Source organism: Scleropages formosus, chromosome 20 (genome assembly GCF_900964775.1).
Source record: "Scleropages formosus chromosome 20, fSclFor1.1, whole genome shotgun sequence".
NCBI classification, from domain to species: Eukaryota; Metazoa; Chordata; class Actinopteri; order Osteoglossiformes; family Osteoglossidae; genus Scleropages; species Scleropages formosus.
This window is the reverse complement of record NC_041825.1, coordinates 3,776,351-3,793,988: the sequence shown is the minus strand read 5'-3', so window position 1 is coordinate 3,793,988 and position 17,638 is coordinate 3,776,351. Positions and strand designations below refer to the sequence as shown.

At 38.4% G+C, this 17,638-nt stretch overlaps 1 protein-coding gene across 2 annotated transcripts in view; it reads left to right on the top strand.

The window, feature by feature from the left end:
- The window catches only part of LOC108923929 (potassium voltage-gated channel subfamily C member 1-like), a 73,710-nt gene extending 57,383 nt beyond the window's left edge, over positions 1-16,327 (top strand). Inside the window, exon 5 of one of the 2 annotated variants that reach the window (XM_029247018.1) lies at positions 6,909-16,327. In XM_029247018.1, coding sequence (XP_029102851.1) covers positions 6,909-6,922 — 14 coding nt within the window. In that variant the 3' untranslated portion in view covers positions 6,923-16,327. Of the gene's footprint in view, positions 1-373; positions 1,624-6,908 lie in introns of those variants that run through there. The other variant, XM_029247016.1, reaches the window with a different exon arrangement.
- The last annotated feature ends 1,311 nt before the right edge of the window (positions 16,328-17,638 follow it).

Here is a 17,638-nt window from a genome sequence, read left to right as displayed (position 1 = left end):
TTATTATGTTGTGACTGTCTTCAAAACTTGTTTTTCAATTGTTTTATCATGAACTCACACACTTACTGTACCTGTCTGTCTCAACATCTTACAAACCTAAACAATTTATTACATCTAACACATCAAACTAATTTTTCCCATCAATCATATGTACATTTTTCACCGTGAACATGTAACAAAAACATTTTAACTGCATAATAATTTTGAAAATTAACCCGCCAAACACTTTGATTAAAATGTTCATTGTTGTGTAATCCTACATCTGTGAATCATTTAAAAATGTCGTCAACCCAATCAAATGTCTGATGGCTAAATGGACATCGCTCAATTCTTGTCCTTGGCAACTCTGCCTCCATGAACGATCTCTCCATAGCAACTGGCTATGAGAAATCTCGCAGCCTGAGCAACATTTCTGGAATGACTGGCTCCTCCATGCGTCTCACCCCGATTGCCCCGATTGCCCCAATTGCTAGTCCACCGTACGAGCCGTATGAGGCCCCAGGACGCCTGCGCCGCTGCCGCTCCCCCATCCCCTCTATCTTGTAGATGACCTAGGAGTTAAGCCACAGGAATACATACCACATACATGTAGCAATAACGATGGTGATGATGATAATGGTGATCACTATAGACAAGGTCTGGCCACAGACGCTGTGGTGTTCATCCAGTAAGATTTACTGGGACCTAATTGCACGAAGTTAGGGGGTAGTTATTTAAGGTTTTTTCTTTTAATGTTTAGGTATTAAAGGGGGGGGGGGATCTAAAAACTAGGAGATCCCACTGAAAGTCGTGGAGAAGAAGATGGGTTAAAAAAAACCTAGAATAGAAAAGGCTTTTGTAGTTAGCTTAACATCACAAAACAGATGAGTATTACAAAACAGTTGTTACTGATGTAATGCAATATATTATAATTATCGATGCACAGTGTCACTGTTTAATTTTGGCCAAAATTATTAATATGTTAAAATGTATTAAAAGGCCCTATCCCATAGAGAAATACATCAGTGAATAACAGAATCATTCATAGACAATATACAGTACCCTGCATTAAGCAATAAAGTATCTAATGCAAGAATAACAGAATCACTCCATAACCACTATACCCTACATAAAGCAATAAGATACAGTGCATACTGCAAAAATACAGTATTTTAGAGGTGGCTTTATTGATCAAGACAAAGATTTTATGTTACTGCCATCAACATTGTTAAACTTGCTTCTCCTATTAAGAGCTTCTGAACACTGTCACCATAGATATCTGCGTGAGCTCATGTAAACACATCAGTGTAACAACCTTTAGAGCAGTAAAAGAATAACAGAGAAGCCACAAAGATTAATAATATAATAGTGACATGTTTTACCAGACAGAGGCTGTGAATTGGCTTCCGTTTTTTGGGGTTTTTTTTTGTTCTTTTTTTTTTTTAAGTTAAATTAAACTCAAAACCTTAATGTCTCACCTCTACCACAAGGGCTTTTATTTATTTTTATATCTGTCTCCATTTTCCTAGTCTCTAATGTATTTGGCAGCTGAGGATGCAAAACATTTTGATCTTTTGATCATTATTATTGTTATTGTATTTATGCATGAATGTTCGTGAAAGTCGCAGATTCACACATGCCTCACGTGTTGGATTTTAGACTTGGGGAACTGACATCCTGTTCCAAAACGGGTTAAATTTATCAGTTAAGACTTGAAGGAAAATCTACACACACTGACAATGTAGCCCTCTGCGGCTGTTTGAGTTCCATAGCTGTCGAGAGTTGTTACCTTTTAAATCAGTGGGTTTGTGTTTTTGTTTATTCCAACTTCATCTTTTTTCATGGATGGCATTTCCACGTGAAAGATGAAGCTTTCAATGGAGGCCAGTCTGACATTTGTAGATGAAGATAGTTTTAAAAAAAAAAAAAAAAAGTCATTATGACAGAAAATGTACAAAATACACAAAAATGTGTTTTTTTTTTTTTTTAAGGTTCATGGGTGCATTTTAGAAAATAACTCGAAAAAATATACACACTAACATAATTTGACCGAAAACATTGTGCCAAATATAAGCAATGAGGTTTTTCATTGACTAGCTAAATGGAAAAAAAATATACATCAACAAATCTTTAATAGATTATTAGTGCTTAATTAATTTGCTATTTATTTTTGTACTACTCAGTTCTCTAACTGTAACTATATATCAGAAATTTTCTATGTATGCTGTATCTCTATGTGTTTGTATTATTTTTCATCTTATCTGTGCGATACATGCAAATCACTCTGTTGTGAAAGTAATTTTGTTTATTTGTTTAACTTCCTGCTGCAGTGTTGTGTTTTAGAGTATATCATCACCAGTTCCTTACATTCATTCCTTTCCTCATCTTCAAAAAAATAAAAATATTAAATATATAGTATAATATATATTTTATAATATGTGTGTAATATGAATTGAGCAATGTTGCATTTTCTATGCCCTATAGAAACATTTGGGTTGTAATTTTTAATATTTTTTTTTTTAACCAGATTATGGTGAACCAAGGTTAGCTTATCCTAGTTCTGCAGCTCATTGTGCGTTTCACTTATGGATCAGTGGTCATCCCAGAAGTTCTGCAGCTACTCCTTACTTCCATCAGCTATTTCAAACACGTGTCACGGCCTCTAGTCAAATCACTATAGTAGCTCATGGCTGGACATAAACATCAACGCAAGTTCCTGCTTCAGAGGAGCTTTGGCAGCTATAGGCTTGAGAAGGAGAGAGTACAAGCCACTGACATACATACACAAATTCATGCCTAACATTTTTCATCAGATGTCACTGCTTTATCGAGTTATTACACTATTTTAATAATGCTTCCGTTTTGCGTTTCCAGGACTGTATTTACTAGCCTCATTGTAGCACTGCACATTCTTTTTTTAATCACGTTCTCATTTTCTCTGGCCGCTATTTGACATTTTAAATTTCGGAGCTGCAGCGATAAACGAACAATCAATTTGATAAGTTGTGTCATGTATAAATGACATACAGTAACGGTGTCTGTTGAAGATTGTATTTGAGCCATAGATATGCAACATTGTTCAATTGTGTATGCAAATAGAAATGAAAATAAGACAAACAAAGCTCAGGATACTTTTGGAACTAATTAAAACATATCATGTTTGAAGTAAAGCCCTCTAGGAGGCTTTGGGAGCCTGGGAAACCAGAAAAATATCAAATACTGTATGGCTAGATGTATGAAAATGTTATACATACTAAAGAATGCTTATTGTATTACACATGCAGTATGAAATGTATATATCTGTATCTATGTATATGACCTTATGTAAGGAGAGAGAGTTGTTTTTATGAAGACTGAAGGACTGAGGGGACTGGGGATGGAAGAGGGTCCACTGGTTGCAAATTCAGCACTGTGCCCATGAATCTGCTCTCTTCAAACTGCAGCTCTTCCTCTTCCACTGTTTTTCCTGACCTATTTTCCTCCAGTCCAATGGATCCCATAAACCTGGGCCCCTCTCCTTCGGTTCTTTAGGTTGGCAGTTGATCTAAATTGCATGTATAGTTTTAACCTGGAATTGTATTTTGTACGTGCATGGGTGTTCATTGCTAGATAGATGAAATGAATGTCTTATGATTTAAATCAAAAGTCATTTTTTTCCCCATTTTAAAAGTGTGTATGAGATATGCAAAATGAAGCCCTGACTTGGAACTTCTAACTGTACAGTAGGTTTATAATACTCCAGTTTTCATTTTTCTTGTGCCATTTTCATTTCTCATTTTATTAAATTTTCTTTTCTGCACATTTTTTTTCCCCATGCAGCTCATATGTTTATATAGAATAGCTAGGATTGGTTCCTTATTTATCCAGAAAAACTTTTTGAAACCATAAATGCAGTACTTGTATATGCACTTTAGTGTAACCGCACAAAGGTACTGAAGACAGGACTGTCTTAATAACCTTTTGTCAGGTTCCTTATCCATAAGCTAGCTGCTGTTGTTTTCTAGCTATTTTTTCCTCCATCTAAGACTGACTCAGGTGAGTTTTTGTACGGTTAAGTATCGTCGAATTGCACTTGCCGTATAACCCTGAGCTAGTTTCCAAAATTTCTGAATTTTGTTTTTTTTCTTCTCCGTAATGGAACAATTAATGCAGATCATAGAAGTGCTGTATTCTGGCAGGTAAAAAAGGTAGTAAGGTTTTTTTTTATTTTAGCCTGATCTTGTATTTTCTCCATGATGGGGTCATTATCCAGCTTCTAAAGTAACATCTGAGCCAAATTATTAATATTCATATTGCTAATCTTATGTATTTATATAGGCAAAGAAAAATAATCTGTGCTAAAAACATGGCTAACAAGTTTATTTCAGTGTTAGTATGATGGTACCATTTGGAAAGTCCAATACTATTAGTAAACACAACAGCTTCAACAAAAACAAAAGCTGTTACTAAATCAATTATTATGCACACTTTCTTACCATATAACTTTTTGTTCTCTGTCTTAATAATGTTGGTCATGTTTATATAAAATTTTAGAATGATACTACTCACATTCATTATCTAACTGATGAAATTTTCTGCATGCTTGAAAATGACTGACGTAATTGGGTCGTAGTAGTGTAAACGGATTAACACATTTGTATCTTGTACTTTTCCAAATGTGTACCATAGTTAACTTTTCATCCATCCTGTCTTGATGGTAACATAATGATTTTGTAAAATAATCCACTTAACTAACATTACCAAGGTAGGAAAAGGAAGCAGAAGCCATACATGGAAATAAGGTCCTCACAGCTACCTGCACAAAAGCAGATAATACTCTGTTACTTTATGAAAAAACATCACTGTTTAATTTTGATCCTTCTACAAAGTAATTTGTCAGTGATCCCACCAATTTCCATTTCAGTCAAATTTATACGTTTTATTTGATAAAACGTCAGTTATTATTTCACAATTAAGGCTGAACTCATCTAATCTGCTCTTTTTTAACTTCTTAACTGTCAAAACATAGCTCTTGGTTAATAACCTGAATAACCCTGTTGTTAGGGATGCTACATGTTCCTGTGATTCTGGGCACAATGATTTGCTTGTTTGTTTGTTAAAATTCATTCTTCCGTCCGTCCATTTTCAGAAATCGATTACTCTGTTGCAGGAATGTAGGGCCTGTCTCAGGAAACACAGGCTGTAAGAATGGGTGCGCCCTGGTGGGTTGGTAAATCCAAATTAGAAATGATGTCATTAATAATTTTGCACATTATATTAAATCAGAATGTTCCTAGCATGATTTGTGGATGTGCCATGGATTAGTGTAATCAAGCCTGTGAAACTAATCATGAATATTCTTGAGCTCAGGTGAGCATTTGTCATAACCTTCCAAGCTCGTGGCTGGATCAGTAAATGTATGGAAAAATACAGTGATTTGTAGGTGACCTCAGATGACTTCCTGAGTAAAGCAGAGTAATTACGTAATTAAAAATGTATTGCATCATTAACATATGGATGTTTGCCACATTCTTTTTTTCATTTTTTTTTTTTAGTTTCACGGTTTTTTAAATTTTTCTTTTCTAGCATTTTGTCTTTCTCCCATCCAGAGTGGTCCCTGTTATAATTCCCTCCACCTTGTACTATTTAAACTTTACATTATTAATTTAAAACAAGGAAAGGAATGAAGTAAAGAAAATACTGAACCATGGAAATATGTAAGATTACAAATTTCCTAAATTAAGGCCTTGAAAAAAATATTCAAGAAAATTAGACATAGAGAAAACAAAAAAAAAGGATATCGTCATAAATATGGACGGATTTTAATTGTGTAAGAATATTTGCAAAATACAGGATTAATTGCCAATTAAGAAAGAAGAATGGACTAAGGAAAAGTTCTAGGAAGAATGAAAATTAAAAAAATAAAGAAAAATTAAGCTGCTGAATTCCCAGTGTGCATTTATGTCTTTGTATGTCTAGCATTAGGCGTGTAATGTTCTGTGCTCTGTTTAATGTACAGGATCCTTTTCATTATATGTTTCCATTTTTTCTAGAAACCTTTCTTTGAACTGGACTCAAGTTGTTCCGTTTGCGAGTACTGGTGTGCCATATGTGTTGTGTTTTTATTGTTTGTGGAAACATATCCAAGCTGGTGGGTGCTAATTGGCAATACATCTACTTGTTCAGCACCGTTGTTGTTATTCAATATTGCAAGCTTCAACTTGCCATGAAAATGAATATTGCTATGTATCTGAAAAGGCAGTAGGAAAAAATATTGTTCAAGAGCACAGCTTCTTGTTTATGTCACAGAGACATTTCCATATAGCTGCTTTGTTGCTTGTCATGTGATCAGGTTCACGAACGATGGACCACCACTCATACGTGTCTTTCATTGAAATTTCTCAATTCCTTCTGCATTGTAAGTTTATTGTATGCAATGGACTACAATTTGAAACACTCAATAATCAAAGAAAACACTATAAAATGAACAAGCTTGTTTGGAAGTTGGGGGGTGGGAAGCTTTACCCAGAGTTGATGTTTACAATTCCTTCAATTTGCAAACCCTAAACGCTGAACTTTGAAATCGAGTACTTACAGTCCTATGCAGAATATTGGTAAGTCTTTAAGGTAATGACACCTCTGAGAAAGTCATAAACTAATGTCTGGAAGTAAGTCTTTAGATTCTGTATTAAACATGTTCCTTGTAGATGAAACAGACATTTGTATATGTTATTAGTCTATTTACATTGTAATTTTAAAGAAGAATTAAAGCGAGTAAATACCTTTCTCAGCGCAGACAGATCGTAGATATTTCATTTTTTTGCCTTTATAATTTAAATTTAAATAATAGCAACATACCAGCTTTATTTTAGCATGCTTAATGTTTGAATGTCCCTCAGTGTGGTACATTTTCTGTCTCTAACTTCTTCTCTAATTGTTCTGTTTTACAGTGTTGAGTTTCTAAATACCCTTTTACTCTAAAGAAGAAAACTATAATGAATCACTAAATTGTGAATTGCTGGATGCAACGACATGAAGACCATTTTGACTGACACAGTTAGAGAGAGCAGGATGAGGGGAAGGCAATCGAAGGAAGCGTCAAGACAAAAGGGGGGGGACATGAGGTGAGAACTTCACGTTGTAACCAAAGCAAACTTGCGGGACTTCGGCCACTCTGTCTTCAGATGACTGAGAGATCGACACATGAACAAGCAGTCTACTGGCACAGCGACACAGCAACCGACTCCCTAATGCGCTGCATCATCAGCTGGCTGACACTCCCAGCAAGACCAGCAGCTATGTTGATTCACCGAGCAACAAAGTGATGTGTGAGTGTGTGTGAGAGTGTGTGTGAGTGTGTGTGTGCGTGTGCGTGCGCACGCACTAAATGTGTCAACAGACTGAGGAACCAACAATGATCATGTAGCATCTCTGCTGACACATCGTAGCATTAGTTGGCTGGGATCTGACTGACTGGTATCGTTTGGTCACAGAGCGGCTTGTTGATGCTCATGTGCAGTCTGGCTGCTTTCCTTCTACTCTTTCCTCCCCTCAGCTGTGTTTGAACGACAGATATAGAGACTTTAAATCCAGTTCTGTTTAATTTTTTCTAGAATGTTGGACCGCAATTTTGCCATCCTCTATCAACGCATACACGCAAAAACCCTACTGTATTACACAAAAGAGATAGCAGCGGGAAGGAAGTCGATACATTTCCCAGAATCTCCAGACCCATGCCAGAGAGTGGTAGGTACAGAAAACCGGTGCTGCAGAATGGTTCTCTAGATGTTTCACCTTCTTTTAACTGCATGTAAACCAACCACAGTGCATCTGAAGAACATCTACACATCTATCGTTTAAAATTCAGAGGGATTCTTCAAAGAAATTTCCACAATGAATTCTGGAAACTCTGAGCACTTTCAGACCGAACCAAGATGGAAAGGCATGTGAGGCACCGATTGCTGTAAAAGAAAAAAAGAAAGACACTTTGTTTTTATCCAAAGTAAAGTAAAACAAGGTAAAAGGAATCAAGACTGACATAATATTTTTAATGGATTCTATGCAACTGGGAACCCATCAGTGCTGTGTATACCCATACGTATGAGCATGGCATGCTGCCTCTTTCCCCTTGACCGCTACTCAAATCTTGTCCATCGCCAAGCACTTCGGAATCAGTTCTTTCTGCTCCTTTTGCTCTCACCCCAGACTGCCTTCTTCCCATTCACTCACTGACTCCCCACATGTTCAACTTGTCATCTGTCCACATTGAGCTACACCTAGAAGCTCGGTGTGCTCTGCTCCAGACTTAATAAAGATGCTTCATTGAGTAATAAGGCAAAGAGGAAACAGAAAAGCAAAATATTTTCTGCTAAAATCAGCGGCCTCGTGAATGCCTATTTACATGACGTCCTGTAGCATTTGGGAGATCTTCACCAATCTCAAGGAGAGCTAGTGATCTGAACAAATGGTCTCACCTGCACCAGTCCAGTTTCAGCTCTTGGACCTCAGAATATCTGGAAAGTGAGTCAGCAAACAGCTGAAGTAACTGTGAGCTGGATTCCACGTCCCTTTTAACCGTGTCATTCTTAAATTTCACTTCCCAGTAATGAGCGAGAGAGGTTGTCAAGGTAACTTATCTTAGACCAGTACCCGTCTTCCATTTGCTTTCTTTTAAAGCAATGCACAACTCCAATTGGACCTAAACTACTTTTGCAGTCTATGACCAATGAAGCCTGATGCAGCTCATCACTGTGAATACGTGCAGCGTTTGGAAGTCAAATTTAAAAGCATTTCAGTAACCATAGTGACATTTCTGGTGTCAGCCCACCAGTCGCTTGCCCTTCTCTGGTGCTGGATCTACAACCATGGAGGAGAAAGGACCTAACTCATGCAAGACCAAACTGGAGACACATCCCAGTGACATGGACATCATCATCATCATCACCACCACCAGAAAAGCCCACCACAGAATTCAGTTTTTCAACCAAACGAGGACTGCCAATGAACGAATGCTGAGAACCCTCCAAACTAAATCTTATGGAATATTTTTTTCTGCAATTTAGATGTATGCAGTCAGAAATCAAATGAAATATAAAATATATTGTCATTTCATCTAAAATGTTTTTTCGATTAAAAATGAATTTAAAGAAGTTAATTCAGTAAGCATGAGAAACAAGCTGAAAAAGTGGCCAATAATCAAATTGCTCTAATTTCCGTTTCTAGTGGATGTAACATCCTTGTACCTTATTTTAATACTGTGAAAGAATTCTGGCTAGCTGCTGGTAGGTAACTGGAACGTGCTGTACCAGTAGTTTCTTAATCCCCTTAATGAAAGATTCTGCATACTATAGCTCCTAAAGATCATTAGACGGGAACTACATGCTTTTTCATTTCACATTAATTAAATGGGATATTTATTCCATGAATGAATATAGATATAATCACCCCTTGTACGCTGTTGTGGATGGACGTTCCTCACAACACTTGGAGTATATCCTACATAATAGCAGTCTTGACAAGGAGAGACCAAGATTTCTTCTGAGATGTAGATCCACTGTTCTTTAGACAGGCAACATGAGGGAGGCTTCGAATGAAGATGCTGTGTAAGAGATGCGGAAACCCCTCTGCTTGCATGTGTTCCCAAGGACTGAAGAGCAGACTCACAATGTCAGACGCACCCGGCACTCTCTTTCCCATCATGTGGCCCTGTCTTCCTCTTCCTTCTCAAAGTTATGCCACAGTTTAATTTGTCTGAAACCCTGCCCAACATTGTGAAATCAAGAAGAGAGAAAAAAATGTTACACTTTCCAGAAGAACATATCAAACATTTGCATCAGTTCAGCCATTTAAATAAAGAACAATAAAAGTATTTGTACCAGAAATGTCTATTTTTGTGGAAAGGAAGAGCAGCTGGCAGTGATCCTGACTGTTGATATAACCAGTCTGCCAATGTTAACATGAAGTAACTACAATAGAACCAGTCCAGGTGGAGCAAAAGAAAATGAACGCATCCCAACCATATCGATGTAACGGGAAAAAAGTTTTTTGTCTTCAGTCAAAAAAAAAAAAAAAAAAAAAAAATCTTGGAGGAAAAGGAATGCTCTAACTGAAATTAGAAGGAAATAAAACAGGATTGTATTGCCAGAATAACAGACTAAACACAAATGAGAGTAACTGGTTAAATGCTTTGATAAAGAAAAAAAAAAAAGAGTAAAAATGCATTTTTGTTACTTTGTCTACCAGCATGACTAATCTGCATGACTTTACTTCTACAAGATCTTTTGACAGTGGGAGGGAAATAAAAAAAAAGAGGAAGAAAAGAAAATTTAAAAAAATACATTATATGCAACTAAAATTGAAATGAATATGTCAAAAAGGGACTATACTGAAAAAAGCTCTATATTTTGTTTCTTAGTAATAAACAGTACATGAATAGGCCCACACACAAAAAGATATGTTTTCTGTTTCTTCTACATTGGTGTTCCAGCTTTTTTTTTCCCATCACCTTCCATTCTCCTATATCTGGCACCATAAAGACGTATCAGTATTTTATTGTTGTCAGACTTTTGAACTTATACTGGATAAGCAGTTTAACACCAGATGTAAGACAACTGTATATTTCTTGTACATTGTATCAGAAAAATGGAGTATATTGCTTTCCCAAGAGCACTTTCTTAACTACAGTAAGAACTTATGACATTGTAATAGTTCTCACGATGGTGGCATCGATGTAGCATGTAGATCTACGTCCTTTATGGCAATAAAAATCTTGGGGGACTGATAGTGTGATAGTGAGAGTATTTGGTGTTTTCCATGGCCATCATTAATGATGACAGGACCAGGTTCTCCTGAAGTTACTCATGAAAGTGCTCTTGGAAAGGCAGCCTGGTTTTTTCTCCTCTGTCCTCAAATGGGGAAAAAAAAAAGTTGCAATGAAGATGGTTGTCTACCAAAGGGCTGTCTCTGATAATTACAACGTTAGTGCGTCCAATTATGCGTCTAAGTGCTTGTTGTTGCTTCTAGAGGCCATTGCTTGGAGCAAATGCTTTTATGAAGCTTGCTTCATTTGGTTCACTGGTGTATTTAATGGACTTGAATTACAACCACACAATTCTTTACTGTTCTTGCAAATCCTTCTCTGTCGTCTGGGATACGTCAGTGACCAAAGTTTGTTCTTTATTGGTTATTACTGTAACTCCTGTTTTTGTAAAGGAATGAATTTGGAATTTGCTGAGGGTGTTCAGGAACTCCAGGACAGGCCTGAATTTCACTGCTCGTGATGCACAGCTTGCTCACATCAGTCACGCAAATGCACGTGTTCACCGAGAAGCCCTGTTTTAAGTTACGCACAAAGTATGTCCTTCACGCAAAACAAGCACTTGAGTCAATTGATTATTTCAGACGAAATCCATTTGTGGCTGTTAATTACTTTACTGAGATTAGATAATGTTGTCAATAATTCATAACATATTGTTCTTCTTTGTTCTGGCTATCAGTGCACATCAGTCCTCTGCATTAAGTTTAAGATAATCAAGTATAGTAGTATGTTGTAGCATATTTTGTGGTTTTATTACAGTGCTGTGTTAAGGTCAAGCACATTTTTTTGTTAAACTTGAAAAGAAATCCTGAAAAATGATGCAATACAATTGGGTTTAGGAGTACAGTAGAAGCAACAGATGCATTATGAACTTAATTCTTACAGTCTTGACAGTTATACTGGAACTGTTCAATAACATACATAATGAGGAGTCTGTATGATGACCTCAGGGAATTTGCATTAACAAGAAATATATAAATGGTAGTTATGAGCTTTCTATGTCTTTATGTCTTTTGTTGTATTGTTAATTTTAAAGGGTTGGCCCAGAGGCACTAACAGAATGTACACCCTATGCACACTGTTTAATGAGCAGTATAAAGGAAATGTGTCTTGTTCATCATCAAGCTCAGCTGCTGGTGATGAGTTGTGAAAATGTCAAGGAGATTTAGAGAATCGTGACTTTGCCGAGCTTTGAGCAAATGTTACCCAGTGCAGAAATATCATTATCACAGTCTTGCCATGCGGTAATGGTGTGAAAGCAAGTCAAACGTTGTACAGAACACTGTGTGCCACATCACTTGTTAGTCCCTCAGAGAGACGATGAGAATTCAGAAGATCCTGCGTTGTTCTCCAGACACCGCTGGAAAGTCAGCAAGCGCTGTGCTCAAGCGTGGGTATGAACAGGGTTCCCTGACAGAGGCTCACTGATCTTTTACCACATTTGTGTTCCATCCTTCAAGTTTCAAGCCTCAGGAAACTGCTCTTAACTGGATGCGGAAGGTCACTGTTTTCTGAGCTTACTTTTTGTTGAAATACCATCCCGTAGACCTTTAGAAGATCTACTGTACAAATACAGTGTGTCTTCCAGTGTTTTATCTCCTCCGATGACCAGGGTCAGCACTGTTTGGGGGGCCACACCCTGAGCTTCTACTGCGGGGGACAACATTTTGTCAAGAAAGCCACTTAAATGGACTGCTGGGCTGTCTGTCTTACTTCTGTTCAAAAGTTACAATATCTAGACAGAACTATGGCTGTGAATGATTTTTAATTTCCATCCACTGTGTTAAATAAGCATTCTGGTCACTGGAGGGGATCCCATTTAAGTGTAAAGCAAGAATGTAGTCGTGATGTAGATGGGATGCAGTGGTACCTTACCTTATGGTAACATGAGTCCTGTTTTAACGCAAGTCAGAAAAAACAGAAGAGGCGCTCCACTGAGTATAATCCAGTAAAGGGCTCAGGTGCTCAGAACCCCCTGGTTTATGTGAACTGCAGTGAAGGTGGGAGAGCACACACTAGGCTACCGAAACACTTTTTATTTTCTCCAGGGCAGGCACATTTAGTATTATTTTCATCATTGTTTTCATCTGTATTAGATTTGCCGTAATTCTGTGCTTTTGTCATTTCTTTGCGTTGACTGTCGTTCAGGCGTCCTGCTGCACATTTTCATTTTGCTGTCAACACACTCTATCTGCAATAGCGTTTCTAGCCATCTTTGTGCCACTTCCACTTTTGTGTCATTGCCATGTTACGTTGTTGATCCACTGATGATGTAATTTCTGACTTTGTGACCTCAGAACTGTATATATGTCATGGTTTTCACAACATACAGGTACGCTGAGGAAGGCTTCCCGCCAAACCTTGTCCGTCCCGATAAATTGCTTTACGAAAAGTATTTTGTTAAGCTAGTGAGTCTTTCCTTTAGCCCTGTTTTAACAAAAAATTTCACCCATTCTTGGGTGTCCATCATAGGCAAAAGAGGAGCACGTGCAGAGCGAGTCACTGCAAAATGGACTGGTGAGACTGCAGTTTCTTTTCGCTTGAATGGCAACAGGAATTGCGCGGAGTCACACCTCTGGTTATTATTTTCAAGATTTTGCATTTGTTCATGCTGTCAGCCTTGCTGTTTCAACAGTCACGGGGGACTGCCTATGCGCTAGAAGTTAACTGTCGAACTACCTTGCTCCAGCATGTATTAATACAGATCTAGATAATTTGGAGAATTCAGCACTGTCTGAAGGTCGTAGTGAGTTATGTTCCAGGCTTTGGGTCTTGTATGCTTGGCCAGTTGAGTGTTTGATGACAAATGTAGAGTGGGAGACATCTCCAGTGGCCTGAAAAATCTCCTACTTTCAGTCTGTCACAGCAGGGAGAAATCTGAGATTCCCAAACCTCTTCTCGAGGGATTGAACTCCCTACAATAGCGAGGGCCTCTTCCCCAGACTCCTGGTCCCCCGGCTTCACACCAACTAATACAAGGCAACAGAAGTCCGTCTTTACACTCATAATTTAAATATTCAGTAAGTCACCGATCATCGGGTTGGACAAAACGGAGCCGTTTCCAGTGTTTGAGATCATATATCAAAAACATGAAGTTCTCAATGACACCGCGATGATGTGCCGTATTCAGATGGAGCACAGTTATTGTCCAGTGGGTGAAGTGTTAGTTTTTAGAAAGTACCAAATAGCAGTTTCCAATGGTTACTCAGTCTCAGTGTGGCATCCTTACAGAAAGGTTGCTTTCAAATGCAAATACAAGAAACAAAACATTTCTTCTCAAAGCTGATCATGGTTTCACTTCTTTGATTTCCACAGTTAAGTGTTTTCACTGACTGTTTTTGCACTTCTTATTGAACGTTTAGTTTGTTAAGGCTGTCGCTCTTACTATCCTTTTCCCTCTAGTAACAGGAAAGAATGAAGGTGTGCACCATGCTCCGCTGTGACCGGGGATATTAAACATTGAGTCGTGAAATAGTGGGACAAATGCAGAGCGGTTCAGAAAACGGCTGAGCGGCAGGCAGGCACCGTAGAGCAAGCAAAAGCAAAGTAGAGGCCGTGTAAGAGCTCAGCACACCTCCTGTAAGCACGGGGACTCAGAGGGGACAGACACACATACACATACATATTCACACACTGCTCCATGAGAACCTCAGGCCTTCACTGCGCTTCGCACCGCAGCCTGATGGGCCTTTAGTTCTAACACTTGGCACAAGAGGCCCGTTTGTTGTCGCTTGCAGCCGTTTTATCCACGTGTATCTGTAAATAAATGCATGCACTGATAAGGGATTGTGTCGGTTTATAGTCCAGCGCGTTTCACGACAAACTTGGCTCGACGTCTGAACGCAACGGAGTAGTACCGCACGGAGGTTTTGCACTGGGTCCGAAAGTCCCCTTTGAACGAAAGACGCATAATATCTGGAATATCTTTACTTGAAGTCTCAAACAAACGTGAAAGAGCTGGCGTAGACTTGCGATGTTTTTTCTCTCTCTTTCTCTCTCTTTCCATGTGAAATGTACTCCCAGTTGTTCCTCTGTTCCCACATTCTCATGCTCATGCAGCCTCCTATTCCCCCCCTTTGCTCTTTCTAAGGAAGCTGTTGTGCATTGCTTCGTCTTGCATTTTTCTGTCACTGCTTGAATTTGAATTTTAAAGCATGCATTATGAAGAAATGATATTTTTTTAAAAGGATCGAATGACAAAACATTTGCGTAAACAGACGTTGTTCCCTTTTTTGTGGAGAAATGGGAGTAGTGAGCAAAATGATTCTCAAAAAAACATATATGCATTTATTCATAGTTATTATTGTGATTCTGATTATTACTGTTGTTGCTGGAATTATTGTTATTGTTGTAAGGCTTATTATGACTCTGGTCTTGGATTATTTCTTTTTTTTTTTGTTGCAACATTGTATTGTATGTTATAAGTGTGATAATGCACATACGGTTGCACTTTGATGCCCTTTGTTTGAATCAAAAGCTCTGCAATGACTGAATTAGTTGAGACATATCGGCCGTTAAAGTACACAACACATAAGCTGCAAACGTACACAAGTCAGCAGTCAGCAGTACGTCTCCATCAGTGGAGGGTCATGAAATTAATCTAAAGTATCTTTAGTAGAGAAGAGGACAACAGAAGTTCAACATTGTCATCCTGTCTTAGATGTTAAGTACCATGTTTTACGTCTGCAGTGTAGCCAGCATTACTTTATGAAATGTATGTTGAGAAATAAGTTTGAGGAGCAGCTGAACAGGTCCAGTGAATGTTGTTCCTTCACAATAAGTTGGGTCTGCGGTGCTGCTCCGTCCTTTCGTTGCATTTCGTAGCGTAGTTGTTTCGCCCCCCCCCCGCGTAGCAAGTCTTTCCTCACTGTTCCTCATGAACACCGTTTGTCTCAGATCAGCATCCCCTTAGTAACAAACCTGTGTTGGACCACTGTCAGGCTGGCCTGATGCGTTATGTTCCAGTGCTTTTCCTTACTGTACTTACTGTAGTGAAAGGAGACGCGTGTGCACAGTTTAGGCAGGCCAGCCAGAACCTGGTGTGGACCCTGTGGAGGACCTTCCTCTGCTCCTCAGGCCAAACATTTACAGGTCCAGCACGAGTCCAATGCCTCTTCCTCCGTCGCACATCGGATCTTTTACGTGTTTTTCTGCTCCAGTCAATACTGATTATTTATCATTTCAGATTAAATGTAAGACACTGAAACAATTTCATTTGCTACTTCTGTATCTCTTCGATATTCTTGATAATGATGAAAACAACTGTTAGAGTAACAATCGTGTTTTGTTTCTTAAATGTTTTTTTTTTTTTTAATGGATTTCAATATCAACTTCTTTATGCAAAAGAACATAAACAGAATTGTAAATATCTGTTTGTATGTGCATGTGTACCATGCAGCCGCCTAAATAAGACAAACACAAAATACACTTTTCTTCAGTATGACATACAGACAGACATTACCACGGTATACACACGCAGCCATGTGCAATGAAATACATGCAGAGCTTTCTCTCTCTACTAAAAAAAAAAAAAAAAGAAAAGAAAAATGAGTGCGTGGGGAAAAAAGAGAAGGCTGCTGGAGTTTTGACAGATATTTATTTTTTAAATCTCAAAACAAAAAAGAAAAAGGGTCAAGAACTGTACAAAATATATTTAAATGGAATGTTTATTATTTATCTTTTTATATTTTTGAAACGATGTAAAGAGAAAATATCAATAAACAATAATAATTTAACAATGTGTGTGGTACAATAATGCTTCAAAACAGCTTCGTTATGAAACGTATGAAAATTTGAATGTTAATGCTCACCTGAACTGTTCTTCATTGCAGATATATAAATAAAAAATAAACAGTAAAGAGAACATAGAGATTTAAAACAGAAATAACTGAAAAGAATACATAATAAAGAGATTTTTCTACACTTGTCAAGTTTGTTTATTCTCCTTACAACAGTTTTGGTTTTTGCACACAAGATGCACATCATTTCATTGAAATTAAACCTCTTTCGAGACGTGCCTTATGTTTACCACTACATTTTCTAGTTTTGTAAATAAAAACTAACAAAAATGAACAGGACCTTTGATTTTTTTTTTGGTAGTTTGTAATTATTGTCTGTAACCTAAGCTATGGTTAAGGCTGATTTTTGTCTATGGAAGTGCACATAGAGCTCAGCACACAGCTCAGTGTTCAGCTATATACAGTTTCGTGAACAACAGAGCGATGAATTTTCTTTCAGGGATGATCATCCTAATTTGAATTGTCACGAAAAATCTGAAAGTAACACACAGGTCGTGTCCCAGGGCCTAAAAGCCTGTTACTTATAGTGGAGGGGGTGCGACAAAATGTCACGGTCCTCAATGCAGCGACACACAAATATTAAGGTGGAGGGTTCGACTAAACCCATAACGCATCGTCATCCTTTGCATTTTACCCTTTCCCTGCTGTGTAAATGTGCGTCGCGTTCAGTGTCACCGCACACCGGCTTTAAGGGAAATGTTTTTCATGTCAACAGTAAATTTGTGTCGGGCCGACCAGCAAATCGGCATCTCGGTTCTTGCATCCGGGCTGCATGTCTGTGTTTTGGCGTGGTGTTTCGGAGCTGCATGAACAGGGTGCCGGTGCTGAGCCTCACACTTTCACAGGCTCTCACTGCAGCAACACTGCAAAGGTGGGGGAGGGGAGGGGATGGGAGGGGAGGGGAGGGGTGGTGAGGGGATGGGAGGGGAGGGGAGGGGTGGGGGTGCTGGGGACTGCAGTGACATTATCCCCAGAATGACAAACTGTGAAGGACACAGAGCGCACCTAATAGAGGTGTGTGGCACACGCGGTGCGTGTTTGTGCCGCTAAATGCCGCTTTATTGGC